The sequence below is a fragment of the Penicillium psychrofluorescens genome, assembly GCF_964197705.1.
Source record: "Penicillium psychrofluorescens genome assembly, chromosome: 1".
In the NCBI taxonomy this organism is placed as follows: Eukaryota; Fungi; Ascomycota; class Eurotiomycetes; order Eurotiales; family Aspergillaceae; genus Penicillium; species Penicillium psychrofluorescens.
The window spans coordinates 4,728,787-4,742,893 of NC_133439.1; the positions used below are offsets into that span (position 1 = coordinate 4,728,787).

Below are 14,107 nucleotides of genomic sequence, written 5' to 3' on the forward strand. Positions count from 1 at the left end.
GAAGACCCTCTACCCGCTCCCGAACTAGGTGGGGCCTCAGCAGCGCGAGCAGTTCTGGCCCGAGTTTTTGGAGGGGCGGATATTATTGCTGTTGTAACCGAACACGACTGATTGTTTGGGACCCACATGGCTATCAAAGCTTATCCCAATTGGATCCCGTCCCGATAGACCCACATCGCACTCCACTGATGCGCGATCCGATGAGCGAGCGACTTGACCGGCCTCGTAGGAGTTTGCGGAAGTCTTTGGGGCCATCGGATCGATTCCTTACAACGAACTGCTTGACCCCATAACTCCAAACACCTGCTGTATCATATCAATTGTTTGATCCTCGGTGGCACAGTCTTCATTAACTTCCAGAACCCGGGGCAGTGTTGCAGATGATGCAATAACCCTTAAAAAATGATTAATATGGTATCGTGCAATAAGAGCCAAGGGCTGCGCCGTACAGGCAGTCTGCCAGTACTTTGGTTTTTGGAAGGATCTTATCCTAGCAAGGCCTGCATCGGCCCTGCAACCTCCCAATAGCTGAAGCAGATTTAAAGTTTCCGTGGTTGCCCTACGGGCCGTCGCACGCTCACACGAGGGCCGAGCATAAGCATTGGATATCGGTGCTAGGGCGGCCCACATTCTGGCCTACTACAGTAAAAGGTCGCATAGTACTCGGTGCAATTCCTCTCTGGCTTCCCATAGGTGACTTAAGGACACCACGATCCCGCCTAATCGGTTCACTCATTTTGCGCACATCTTTCGAAGCATGAGTGGGAACTCCACAGGGGCACCAACGGTGCCCGATCATGTAGACGAGATTGCCATTGCGACGCTCTATCTCGTGGTGATGATGATTGTTTCTGTACTGATACGGCTTGCCTTTCGATTCTACATGCTTCGATCGTTGCGATGGGATGATGGAGCTGTTTCCCTTTCTCTAGTAGGTCTTCCGCCGTTTGACTCCCCTCAACATGTCGAGAGAACTAACGCCGGGATGGGGCAGGTCTTCGCTATCGTTCAATCCGGTACCATCCTCGCAGGAACAAAGCAAGGCCTTGGAAAGCCTCGAACAATCTTGAGTGTGGACCAAGTGAGCGCAGTGGAAAAGGTAAATTACTCTTCCAGAGTTCATGCAAACGTCGCTATAACCTCCTAGGATATCTACATATCGAACCTCTTCTACGCCCTTGCTCTGGGCCTCGCAAAAATCTCAGTCTTGCAATTCCTCAGCAAAATATGTGTCAACAAATTGCACAAACAGATCTGTTTTTGGTCAACGATATTAAGTGTCGCTTGGATGATCCCAGTGTTTTTCACTCTGGCCTTCCAGTGTGGAGTACCCAATCCTTGGATCATCGACAGCGCCCATTGTATTAACATTGTGAGTTTGACTCCCCACAAAAACTCTAAAATTCCAGATCTATACTAATATCTATATCACTAGTTCGATTTTTGGGCTGCCATATCCCCCGTCGACATCTTGACCGAAATAATCATTTGTATCCTCCCCATCTACATTGTCAAGCCTGTCCAGGTCGCCTTTGCAAAGAAAATGACCGTCATGGGCGCTTTCGTGTTCCGCTTCTTGTATGTATGGTTCCTGGTCACCGTCTCTTGCTCAATAAACTAATCTCCTAGTCTTATTATCACAACCATTGTACGCCTTGTCTATATGAAAAGTGCCACGCCATCCGCGGACATCGGTCTATATTCCTTTAAAACCACAATCCTGACCCAATTGAACCTCTGCGTCAGTCTTATGACTGCGTGTATTCCATGTCTGAAGCCATTCCTCGACGCCTTCGACAGTGGAATGCTCAAGGTGTCAATGCGGAAACACGCTACCGGGAGTAACAGCAACTCATATGGCAATTCGTATGCGTTGGGAAGTATGGGTCGAGGATTGAAAGAGTCTGTGACACGGTCTCGGTATCTGGAGGATGAACAGGGCCTGGGAACCGCGGCTGCCGCTTTTGCGGTTACGGCTCCTGTAAAGCTGTATCGTGGAAACAACTCTCTCGCAATCCACAGGATAGATGAGTGGACCGTGCAATCTGAGAATGGTAAAACTCCATCGGTTGATGAGAATGTGGCGTCGTCGGACGGGGCTGAAAGTCAACATGTCCCCCATGCATTGTGATGAGCTGCTGGTTATTATAGATGTACTATTTAATGACGGTTAGGTATTTTCTTTCTTGTACATATCTCTGAAAAATGTACGACTAGATCATGAAGTTGCCGAGTCTTCTTTTGTCTATTCGATATTCCTCGGCATTTTGCCGCAAAGTCTGAATATCCTCTCGTTTTAACAACGAAGGTCGAGCTCGATTTATTTAAGTTTCGAGGAGAACATATGATGCTACCGTTCACTATGTCTGGTTCTGCTGTTTAACACAGTGGGTCAAGATGATGAACAGAAAATTGTCTCTACATTATCCTAGTTCTTTCAGCGACAGCGAGGCTCACCTTGCCCTGTTGGATCTAAGCGATATTTCTAGCCTCCTTTTGCTCCGAGAGCTGCCTGAGCACTTCTTCCATCCTGACATAAGGCTTGAACTTCAAAAACTTATCGCTGCAATGTATTGTCGAGAGCTTGGCCTGCGAGTCGAGCGAGTCTTTTTGAACAAACGATGCGTGTGGCCGGCGTATGTCATCCCACACTTTCAGGAGACTTGGGATTCTATCGCGGCTAGAAACATCCGCAAGAATGACGCTGAGGCCCTCCACATCTTCAAGGGCTTGGTTCGTCGCCTGTGCCTGGTACGGCGCCATGGCGTGTGCAGCATCTCCAATTAGCATGGTACGGCCCTTGACATAATTGGGCAGAGGCTCTTGATCGACCACAGGGAAGAGCTCTATCAGGTCAGAGATGCTGAATGCGCAGCTATTATTAACTTCACAAAACGCAGTAGTGTGAAATATAGAGCTTGTCACTCACCCGAAGAGCTCTAGAAGCCAGTTGGGAAACCCATGAAACTCCTCGACCATGTCCTTTGCGATAGCTTGGGTGCTGGCAGGTGATTTAAGATGAGCTAAAGCCTTAGGGCTTGTATCAGGGACACCGCAGACGAAATTCATAAGCTCGAGCTCACGGCAGGGATAAATGACCATGTTGCGGTTGCCCTCATCGCCCGCAGCAATGACGACTACGAAGTTACCCTCGTCGAAGGTGAGTATGTCTGGCATTTTGCCGTCCTTATTTCTGAGGACATCCATGGGGAGAACAAAGCGGTACACGGAGAGCCCGCACGAGGCAGGCTCTGGGTGCGAAGGCGGAACAACCACTTCGCGAACTTTGGAGTGGATGCCATCGGCGCCTGTGGCAGAAGAAAGTTAATTCAATCGTTGTTACATAGCTGAATTCATTCGACTTACCAATGATCAGATCCATTTCGACGGAAGACCTGTTTGCAAACTTCACCATCCCAGCCTCTGGGTCAATCTCCACAATTTGACAGTCGTATACCACCTGGATAGGCTCCCCTTCTTCATCCTCACTAACTACTCTGCGTAATAATGCGTCCTTCAAATCCTGTCGATGTACAAACCAAAACCCAGTCTCTCCATCTGCTGGGAAGGCCACTTTGCCCGTGCTCATCGGCTCTTCTCGAATATTATATGTTCGGTACCCAGCACCTATCACCCCGCGGACCTCTTCTCTAGTGATACCCAGTTGCTCCACGATGGAAGTGCCATTCGTTTGGAGCCCAAGTGCCGCAGAAGATTCTTTACAATCTGCACTACGGAGCTCGTAGACAGTAATGATAAATTGGGGAAGTTTTCGGAGAAAGGCAGCAGCTGCAAGGCCAGCGATTCCACTGCCTATGACAGCAACGCGGAGTTTGGAAGGGGATGTGGTATCGAGAGTCATTCCGATAAACGTGGGTTCAGAAGAGGGGAATGGACCAGGCAATATGTTCCGTCACTTGGACCCAGAGGGGGTTGAAACGATTCTGTCTAATCAACGCGGGCGGGGCGTCTTAAGATGCAATGGCTGGCGCCAAACATCAGCGAGAGTTCTCCGCATCTTCCATGGACGCCTAGTTTCCATGATAAGAGATTAAGATGCGGCATATGGATCAATTAGTCAAATACTAGTGGAGATTTTACTCTGACACAAGATTAAAGCGGCGCCGAAAATAGCTTCCTTTACAGCCAATTTCGCTCTCGTCCACTTTTTTCTGGGCTACTGCCGGTCTGCCTGAGAACACTGTCTTTTTGTGCCGTACCCAATTAGGAGTCTTGACGAAATGGCAATTCTGGATAAATACTACTAAATAGGAAACTGAAGCAAGCAAAGAAGGGGCAAGTTTGACATCAGCAGGGGCCGTAACATTGTCAAGACTTCAGATACCATTGCCTATCAAACTGTTCGTGAGAGCCCGCGCGTCTTGCATCTCAGGCAGCCTGAGATTTCACAAAATCGATAACACCCGGGATATCTTCGATCAATGTCGGGCCCACAGGAGTCCACCCTAATCGCTCCCTCGTCTTTGCGCTCGAGGCCTCATTATCGGCTGTGGACCCAAAATGAAACCAGCCGAAATGATCTTCAACTTCCTCCGCTGGGATGCTGACAACGGGAATATTAAGCTGCTTCCCAACCTCAGTCGCAATGTCCTTCAGCGGCACACCCTCTTCGGCCACCGCATGGAAGATGGAACCGGGCTTGGCCTTCTCCACCGCCAGCCGATACAGTTTCGCAGCGTCGTCGCGGTGGCCGGCGCTCCAGCGGTTTTGGCCTTCGGCGACATAGGCCGAAACACCCTTTTCCAGCGCGACAGTGACAAACATCCCCGCGAACCCCGAAACACCAGGGCCATGTGTCGCGGGCGGCAGACGTATGACGCTGGCGCGCACGCCTTGTTTGGCGAACTCGAGACAGACTGGTTCCGAGGCGCCGCGGGCTGCGGCCATTGGGTTGGTCATGTCGGCCCCATGGTCCTCGTCTCCCAGCTTGCCCTGTGCCAGCATCATGGTGCCTGAGGTGATGACCAGGGCGCGGTCGCCGCCGGCGGCAGCCAAGACAGAGCCCATCGCAGTGATGGCAGCCCGGTCCGTGGCACAGGAGCCAGCGAAATCGGCGAAGTTGTTGACGAAGGCTAGGTGAATGACGGCGTCACAATCAGAGGCACCCTTCTTGAGAACTTGTAGGTCCTCGATGGTGCCACGCAGGGCCTCGGCGCCTTGGCCCTTCAACTGCTCGACTCCCTTGTCGCTGCGAGCTAGGCCGAGGACTTCGTGTCCTGCGGTAAGCAGCTCTTTCACGACGGCTGAACCGACGAAGCCCGTAGAACCTGTGACGAAGACACGCATAGTGGCGAGAGAGAAATGGTTTTCTGTTTAAGTTCAGAGTTCTGGTGGAGTTTGGAATGAGACGGTCTGTTCCTGCTCCCTCAGTAGTGAACCTGCTCTCGATTTATATACTTCGTCTCTTACAGTATTCACGGAGTATTCCATTAGAATAGCACCTCGTAAGCAACCGACCAACATCGTAAACAATACCACTCGCCCAATCATCGGATTACAAACCCATCATCGGATTAGTTACATATCCATCATCGAATTACAAACCCCTCATCGGATTAGTTACAAACCTATCATCGGATTACAAACCCGAGAAGAGGCAAGTGTGGGGTCAGCGAAACTCGGCCATTCGATGATCGCGCAGGCCCGAGATTGTGGACGGAGATAAGGGCTGGTCCGCAAAGGTTATTGTCGATTCTTCCCCGCATGCAGTCCATCCAGATCCCCAAAACTGCCAACAAAAACGCCACTGTAGACCCAAGTCACGGTTTGGCTGCCGAAACTGACGGTCGGGATGAAAAAAAAATACTCATTTTCTAGTATGACGAGACGGGGCCCCGTTGCGTGATATGTCGTACGTACGGCGTCCTGTGCAACTTTGGGTTTAATGTACTCGATTTTCAACCGCTCTCTGAGGGACTAGTGAAAGAAGCAATAGGAAAGCGATCTGGATTGCTATCGCCACTACCTACTTGCGGCGATATCATACTGACAACAGCGCCATCCAGTCACTTATACCTTGGGATGAAATATTAATCTCCAAGTAACTAGGCAGACCTACCGAACGGGCGTGAGACCATTTTCCAAGACCAACTTAGCTACACGAGAAGTATTGGTGGAAAGCAAACTCAACCGTTATTCCGAAAGGGCGCTCACATCTGATACTGTCAAAAAATGCTCCATTGGATCGCATGCTACTCCCATAATATCCCTCATATCGGAATATAAGTGGCGACGTTTTCAAAATTTCGGACGTATTTGTCATTTAGAATGGATGGTATCCTAAGATTTCAAAATTGGAACTGAGTTTGCCGTTGATCTATCAACAAGGCCGGGCTAATATTCGGGTGATTAAGAGAACAAAAACAAGTACATTCACGGCTAACTGCAAAGAATCTCGTTATCGATGTATTCGAATAGAACAGAACTGGAAGAAGAAACTTGAATGAGGATATCTTCTTTAAAAATACCAACCCCGCCCACAAAGCCAATTCCAACGCCAACTAAGCACATCCCCATTTATCCCAATGTATACTTTTTTCGTAATCCAGATTCTTTATATACAATACGCTTGATGAGCATGAAAAGAGGTATGTACAAACAATCATAGTTTCCCAGCTAAGGAGATATCGTGACCGTTATAGGAGGCACCGTCAACTGCGGCGGTGTCTGAGGCCGCTCAGGTGTCTGCTTGCGCTGCAGCTCACAAGAAGCAGATGCAGGAGCAGCGGTTTCCTCGTCCACAGGACCGACAGAATCATCGGGGTTCGAACCTCCCCGAGTAAGTATGCGCCGGGTAAACCGAGGCAAGGGTTGAAACCCCGCCTTGATACCGCGAGCAACAGCCCTGCAGCCGTGGAGAAGCGGCCGCAGAATGAATGTTAGACTATCCACCACGGCATTGAAAACAACACCAAAATGACGGTCTGGTATCAGACGAAGAATCACCGCCCATCCGAGACATCCAATTGCACAGATTAGGCAGACTGCCCACAGGACCCCGTTTAAGGGCGTCACTCCAAAAGCCTCGCCGCCAACATAGACAATCATGACTTGACCGCCGATCATGATGGCGTTGATTCCTAGGAACCAATAGTTGCGGAACATGCCTTCGAAGATATTGAAGCGGTTATCAAGCCGCCTGTTGTTGAACTCGTTGAAGATCTGCATCCAGACGAATGTGTTGAAGACAACGGTCGATAGCTCTTTTGTTCGAAGTCCAGGGTTGTTGGGATCGTTATGCAGATGAGAATTAAGAAGCTTGTCACCGGCAAAGTAAAGTGTGAACGTCACGACGAGTTGGTATACCGCTTGTCCGAGGATCATCTTCCACATCGTCAGAGTGAAGAGCGAGTCCCGTTTGGAGACCGGCTTGCGGTCGAGGATCTGCTCTGTTGGTGCGTCGGTTGCGAGCGCCAGCGCAGCAAATGTGTCCATGATTAGGTTGACCCAGAGCAGTTGCACGGCGTTCAGGACACTGTTGTTTGACGAGCTGTAGACGGATGATACAAAGGTCAACACCACGGCGGTGATGTTGACAGTGATCTGGAATTGCAGGAACTTGGCCACGGCGTCGTTGACGGCCCGCCCCCAGGCAATTGCGGTCACGATTGACCGGAAGTTATCGTCCAACAGGATGATCGAACTTGCCTCTTTGGCTACCTCTGTTCCAGCCACACCCATAGAGAACCCAACGTCTGCGGTTCGGAGAGCTGGCCCGTCATTCGTGCCGTCGCCCGTCACGGCGACGGTCTCCCCGAGAACCTTAAGCCGCTCGACGAGAATGCGCTTGTCCTCGGGCGAAGACCGGGCCAGGACCTGGAGATTGGGAATCACCTTGTCCATCTCCTCGTCCGTCAGTTGCCGGAATTTGGGGCCTTCCATCACCAAGCCATCCTCGGTCTTGATGCCGCAGGACGCCGCAATTGCCGTGGCAGTGGCGACATTATCCCCCGTCACCATTTTGACCTGAACTCCAGCCATATGACACTTGCGAATAGCCGCTGGGACTTCCGGGCGCAGAGGATCCTGAATGCCCACGACACCAACCCAGGTCATATCATGGAAGACATCATCAAAGTTGGCTGCTGATAAGTCATCCTCCAAAGTTTTAGCCTCTGTCGGTGGCCAGTTTGGAAAGTCCTTATACACGATGCCGATTGTCCGCAAGGAACGCTGCGCATAACGGTCAATGGTTCCCAAGGCTTTTTGTCGGTCTGTCTCAGAAAGCTGCTCTGTTGCAAGACTTTTCTTTGACACGTCGATATCTTTAATTTGGGTTCTGCAAGCACCAACCATAAGCTCTGCAGCTCCCTTAACCAGAAGACGGTATCCTGTGCCAGGTTCGTGGTATACCACACCCATGCACTTGCGGGAGGAGTCGAATGGAATCAATTGAAGGATATGAGCAGAACCACGCTCGGAGATCAGGTCCATGCCAAGGTAATCGCGAGCGAGCTGGAGGAGTGCCACTTCGGTTTTGCTGCCGACAAACTCCTTGTGCCCGTCTTTGTCTTCCTCAAATGCCGTGGAGTTCAAAGCAACACTTTTGATAATCAAGTTTCGGACTGGCGCTGAACACTCCTGGAAAAGTTTGGACATCGTCACCGAATTCTCAGTATCAGGATCATCTGGCGAGTGGCTGAAACCTTGACCCGATCCCCAGGTCCCAGCGACCACAGTCATTTTGTTTTGAGTTAATGTTCCCGTCTTGTCGGAACAGATAACTGTGGCATTTCCCATGGTCTCGCAGGCCCGCAGAACGCGAACGAGGTTGTTCTCCTTAACCATGCGGGTAGTAGCAAAAGCTAGGGCCAGCGTTACGGCAAGGGGAAGACCCTCTGCAAACACATCAACGTCAGCAGCGTCCAATGAATCTCGGAAGACAATTACTCACCTGGAATCGCGACAACAATGACGGTGACAGCGACGATCAGAATATCTACGAACTCCTTGCCCTTGACTGCAGGGCTCGCCGGATTATCCGAGAGATGGGCGATGAACCGAAATAACAGCACCAAAAACAGAATCGTGGCAGCACTAACCCAATGTCAGTAGGTAATTCAATGCCAGGCGGACAACTAGAGACTTACCCAGAGCCCACGTACCCAATCCAATCCGCCAACCGAGCTAGCTTCACCTGGAGTGGAGTGGGGTCGTTGGAGGTCTGTAACGACATCATAATCCGACCATAAGAGGAATACGGCCCGACGCTGGTGACCAGATACGAGCCAACACCCTCTAAAACTTTGCTACCAGAGATCAAGAACGGATCGAGTCGTTTTGTCGCAGTGTCGTCCATGATCTGCTGCCATACCTCGTGGCCATTGGTCTTTTTCATCTGGTCCGACTCGCCCGTGGCAGAGGACTCGTCGCATTTCACACCATGGCCGGAGATCAATACTCCGTCAGCGGGAATGGAATCACCTGGTTCCAGGTGGAGGATGTCGCCGGCCATGACGTCGTAGATGGATATCATGGTGACTTTGCCTGAGCGGACGGCTTTGACTTCGCGGTCGTTGTTCTGCAGAAACACTCTGTTAGCTTTGTTGATTGAACAATGATAGGAAGAATAGCCTACCCGCTTGTTGAGTTTAGCAAACTGTCTTTCTTTCTGCCAGTCATTGGCAGCCGTAACGACGGTAACGATCAAGATGGCCACGCAGATAGCAACGCCTTCCACCCAGTCGACACCCGTTCCCCCGTCTATGGTTTCATATATGCCCAGAGACAAAGACACAATGGCGGCAATGGTCAGCAATATAATGATCTTGTCGTTATATGCCATCCAGAACAACTTGAAGAACCCAGTTGATTTCCGAGCCGGCAGTCTGTTCTGTTTGAAAATACGGAGGCGATCTTCGAATGGTGAGCCCTCACTCTCTCCCAGACTTCGCGTTGGATCTGAGTCTGGAAGAGGTGGAAGCTTGCTGATAGAAGCGGACCGTTTCCCCCGAAGAGTCGACAATGGGTTGACCTGATCGAATTGAACCCTCCCTTCTAACCTCCCCTCATCTACCGATAACCCGGCATTCAGATCCGTCCGCAAGCCACGCTCCAATCCATGCAACCCACCCAGCGCATGGAACGCAGCGAGCGACTTTGGATTCTGCATTTTATTCAACTGGCCCGGCGAAAACGCAAACCGGTTATCGTCAACCCGGAAATCACCCTCATTTCGAGGATCCGGAGCCAGCGCTTGAGAGAGTGACACATCGTCATAGTTGACTTTAGAATCAACATCCACATAGCCCGGGTCTACCGAGTTGGCTCGAGATCGAACCATCGTATCCGCTGACGAGGCGAACGAGTCCGAGCGCGGACGGAGCGTGACGCCGTCAATGGATAGCGACGGCCGATGAGACGTATAGGCATTTTGAACAGTTAGAAGTGTTGGATCTGGTGGGGTTGGGCTCGATATCCCTGCCATATCGGGGGCATGATCTGAGCTCGCGCTAGGGTCTAGTTCTGTTGACCCGGACATGAATGATGAGGCTGTTGCTGATGATGATATGGACAGGCCTCGTTGCTGTAAAAGAAATTTCAAGTATATTAGTCGGGGAGATGGTTCAAGCTGGGGAGGCCTTATTTTGCTTTGCTTACCTGTCTGTTGGAAGGGCCCGCCGCTGCCACCGGGCTTAGCAGGGAGCCTGAACTCCGAGGAGGATTATTGTTTGAATCCATGGCTAAGATATAACTGCCACAGTAAACCTCTATACACAATGTTAAGAGGCAAGACAGGGATCACAACAGATATGGCGTTTTCGGTCCTTATGCACGGGGCGTGGTGAGCACTCCAGCAGTTAGGTAACTATATCAGATCGCCTAAAGGGGCTGTGCAGATGCCCAGAGAGTGCCGAGGAAAGAGAAACCAAACTCTGACCATCCCATAGCAAAGAGGGGGGATGTTGCCTATTGCTGTTGCAGTCTGCGATAGGCGATGCCAAGTACAGGCCAAGGACAATGGCAAATTTTGAAAGTCCAGCGCTTAACAATCCGAGCAGGGATGATCCTTTGAAAGCTAGGTTTTGAAGGGCGGTGCTGGATGGAGGTTCGGATTGGGTGGATTCAGCGGAGCAGTCGTAACGCTGGGGATGGTTATGGAGCCCAGGGAGGCAACATGGACAGGATATAGCAATGGGCACAGCCCTCTCTATCTCTTCGCCTCTGCGGGTCTAGATCTGCGGAACCCTCGTTCTCGGGGGAGTGTGTAATGGGGTTGGCTAGACCGCTTGTGGGTTAATGAAAGGGGTCTGTCCCATAAGATAAGCCAAATTGAAGAAATGGAAGCGAAGAAGTTGAGGTATCACCGGTAGTACTAATAGTTTGATTTAGGCGCCGAGTATAACTATCCCACCCAGCCTCACCCACTTCTCTGCCACTCACCTGTCAATCACGGATGAATACGACAGGGAAAAAGCGCCAGCCAAGCCTGGCCAAACACTGTGCTCCATTGTGACGGATTGGGCTTTTGCCGCCTGCAAGTTTAGAACGACACCTGCTGCGCCTCATTGCGATGGCCAATGGCAGGCAGGATCAGGGCTCCACTGAGAGCGTGTACGGCCGTGGAGTGTGTATCAGATAAATTTGAGTACGAATGTCGCAGAGGCAGCTGCATCTAGATGGCCCTCGGTGCGTCATCGTCCATCTGGGCGCCCTCGTCCTCTTAGACGCCGCTTGTGTAGGTGAAAAGACTCAGGCGACCACCGCCAGGCGAGACAGAATGTGAGTGTTAAGCCATCCGCGTCATACATGGACGAAATGTACAGTCTAACCGGCCTGATCGGTGCAGGGGCGTTGCTGCAGAATTTTACGGCTGAGCCATTCAACAATCACACGGATGGCGATGGAAGAGCAGGGATGAAACTGGCTCAAGATACAAGGTGGCTGTGGCGGAGATGTGGCTGAGCGGGAGATGTGGCGGTGTTGGCAGCGATCGACAGGCCATGTGGATAAAGAATGAGGAATTGTGGAGTATATAGATGTGCAGTAGATAATCGAGAATTAAGTATTTCCACTAAATAGACGGATACAAGATAGAGGGAGAAAGATGGGGGGGTATCTATGAAAAAATAAAGTGTGGGGAAAAAAAAGCATGAGCATGGAAACCCAAGCTCATAACGTAAACGCCAGACACAAAACCCATTACACATCTGTTCATATCGCATGGAAGCACCTGAGTAGGTACATCACAGATCCAAGCTCTCCTGGAACCGGCTGCTTCGACTCCCATCAAAGCTGGGAAAGCTGCGGCCTAGCCCGTCGGCTCGTTGAGGAACCGGAGGAGCCATTGGGGTCGCCACGTTTTGGGGCTGCGCAGCAGTGGGTGTGGACACGGCGACGTTCGGCGATCCGGGGACGGGGTTGCGCGCGGGAGAGGGGCGCAGTACGCCCGCGCCGGGTTCTTCTGCCTCTTGCGTGTAGTGTGAGTCCAGTGGACTGCTGAACGGATTTGCTGGCGGCGGAGCATGTGAAGAGGGCGGGGCACGCGGTGACGTGGACGAGAAGAGTCCAGGAGGAAGGGTAGGAGAGTCCTCAGGAGAAAACCCGCCGTACCCGTCGCCGCCAGACAGGAGAACAGGTGGAATTTTGCGGCCAGAGATCTTCTGGAATCCGCGCTCGCTGGGGTTGGAACCCAGTGTGCTGTCGGTCTGCGTAGTTTGCGCGGAACTACGCCAGCGGTTCATGAAGGCGGGCGCAAAGTACGATGCCGTGAAGCGCGAGTCGTTGTTGCTGGTCATCTCGCGCGTTCCAGCGCTTTCGTCGTGAGAGCCAAGGCGCGCGGGTGACTTGTTGCGGACGAAGAACCCTCGGCGGCGAAGGTAGTAGAAGAGAAGAAGAACAAGCACGGCGACACCGGCCACTGTGCCCACAACGCCGCCGACAATCTTTGATGTAGTGGGATTGATCGAGCCAGATCCAGATCCTCCGGATGACGAGTCGTTGGGGGATGTGGTGCCTGATCCGCTGCCCGTACTCCCGCCGGTGTTTCCAGAACCCCCGAAGAACCCAGTCGTGGTAGACGTTGATGAAGAAGTTTGTGATGACGAATATGTCTCGGAGCTCGAGACTGGAATTGGCGAGAGGGGGTCGTTGTGCGCCAAAGGTGTACTCTTCGCTGCTGACGTGGTAGTGGCAGATCCGATGAGCGGAGTAGAGATGGCCGGCGCAGAGACGGCCGGCGCAGAGCTGCTGGGCCCTGCCACTGGTGTCGGGGAATGCGTAGGCGAGACGAAAGACTGTGATGTCCGTGGTTGACTAGAAAGCACAACAGAAGCCCCCTCGGCCGAGGACGATACCGTCGAGGATGATACCGCCGAGGACGATACCGACGAGGATGATACCGCCGTAGACGCCGGACTGGGTGAAATGGTGATAGTTCCAAACGACGGGTCGGAGAGGGTCATGGGCAGATCAGTCCCGGTGGATTGCCAGAGCGTGTGATTTTGAGCATCAACGACCTGCACGACGGTTTCAACGACCACTTGGTGATCGGTTTCGGGGGAGTCTCGTTTCCAAACTGTCGCGTCCGCGATGTCCTCCAGACAGGTCACGTTTTGTAGTGGATCGCAGGTCTCACTCTCGCCCGCCAGCGCATCAAGCACCGGCAGAGATGGTTTCCGTATGGGATCCGAGTTGGCTAAACTGTCGGGGCCGTTCTCATCGTCGGCCTTGGAATGACCCTCCCGCTCCTCCATTTGATGTCGATGTTGTCGGGCTTTGATCAGCCTGCTGATGTGAGAGTGGCGGTGATTGCCATTGTGAGCCATTCTGCCAATGGCTCCAAAGGCGCAGCCCCCCACTTCCTTTCTTTTGGCGATTCAAAAGGGTATAAAGATTAACGGGTTATGGATGAAGATCCCCCGAAAAGAGTCGAAGCCAGATCGACCGGCTTCGCAGATTGTGAAGTAAAATCCCGGGGATGTCGAATGAGAACGGGAAAAAAGCAGGTTCTTGCCTGCGACTCGAAAAGCAGAGATTGAATAGGGCGCGGCCAGAATAAGGAGTGACTGGAGCGAACAGAGAGACAGAAAAGAGTGGATGTCAGCCGCGATGTCGCCCGGACAATGGAGAATCAGGAACGCGCGAA

At 51.9% G+C, this 14,107-nt stretch overlaps 4 protein-coding genes across 4 annotated transcripts; all 4 read right to left on the bottom strand.

Annotated features, from left to right (window-relative positions):
• Positions 1-2,472: 2,472 nt before the first annotated feature.
• PFLUO_LOCUS1784 (uncharacterized protein) lies at positions 2,473-3,382 on the bottom strand (the record flags this gene model as incomplete). The annotated part of the gene is made up of 3 exons (XM_073778857.1): positions 2,473-2,875; positions 2,930-3,308; positions 3,367-3,382. 3 exons carry the CDS (start codon positions 3,380-3,382, stop codon positions 2,473-2,475), a joined length of 798 nt encoding a protein of 265 aa, XP_073635870.1.
• Positions 3,383-4,389: 1,007 nt separating this feature from the next.
• Positions 4,390-5,307, bottom strand: PFLUO_LOCUS1785 (uncharacterized protein; the record flags this gene model as incomplete). The annotated part of the gene is made up of 1 exon (XM_073778858.1): positions 4,390-5,307. The coding sequence occupies one exon, from the start codon at positions 5,305-5,307 to the stop codon at positions 4,390-4,392; it is 918 nt and encodes a 305-aa protein (XP_073635871.1).
• A 1,329-nt stretch (positions 5,308-6,636) lies between these two features.
• Positions 6,637-10,447, bottom strand: PFLUO_LOCUS1786 (plasma membrane calcium; the record flags this gene model as incomplete). The annotated part of the gene is made up of 4 exons (XM_073778859.1): positions 6,637-8,858; positions 8,915-9,057; positions 9,111-9,541; positions 9,599-10,447. 4 exons carry the CDS (start codon positions 10,445-10,447, stop codon positions 6,637-6,639), a joined length of 3,645 nt encoding a protein of 1,214 aa, XP_073635872.1.
• A 1,759-nt stretch (positions 10,448-12,206) lies between these two features.
• Positions 12,207-13,715, bottom strand: PFLUO_LOCUS1787 (uncharacterized protein; the record flags this gene model as incomplete). Its single annotated transcript, XM_073778860.1, has 1 exon — positions 12,207-13,715. The coding sequence occupies one exon, from the start codon at positions 13,713-13,715 to the stop codon at positions 12,207-12,209; it is 1,509 nt and encodes a 502-aa protein (XP_073635873.1).
• Between the last annotated feature and the right edge of the window lie 392 nt (positions 13,716-14,107).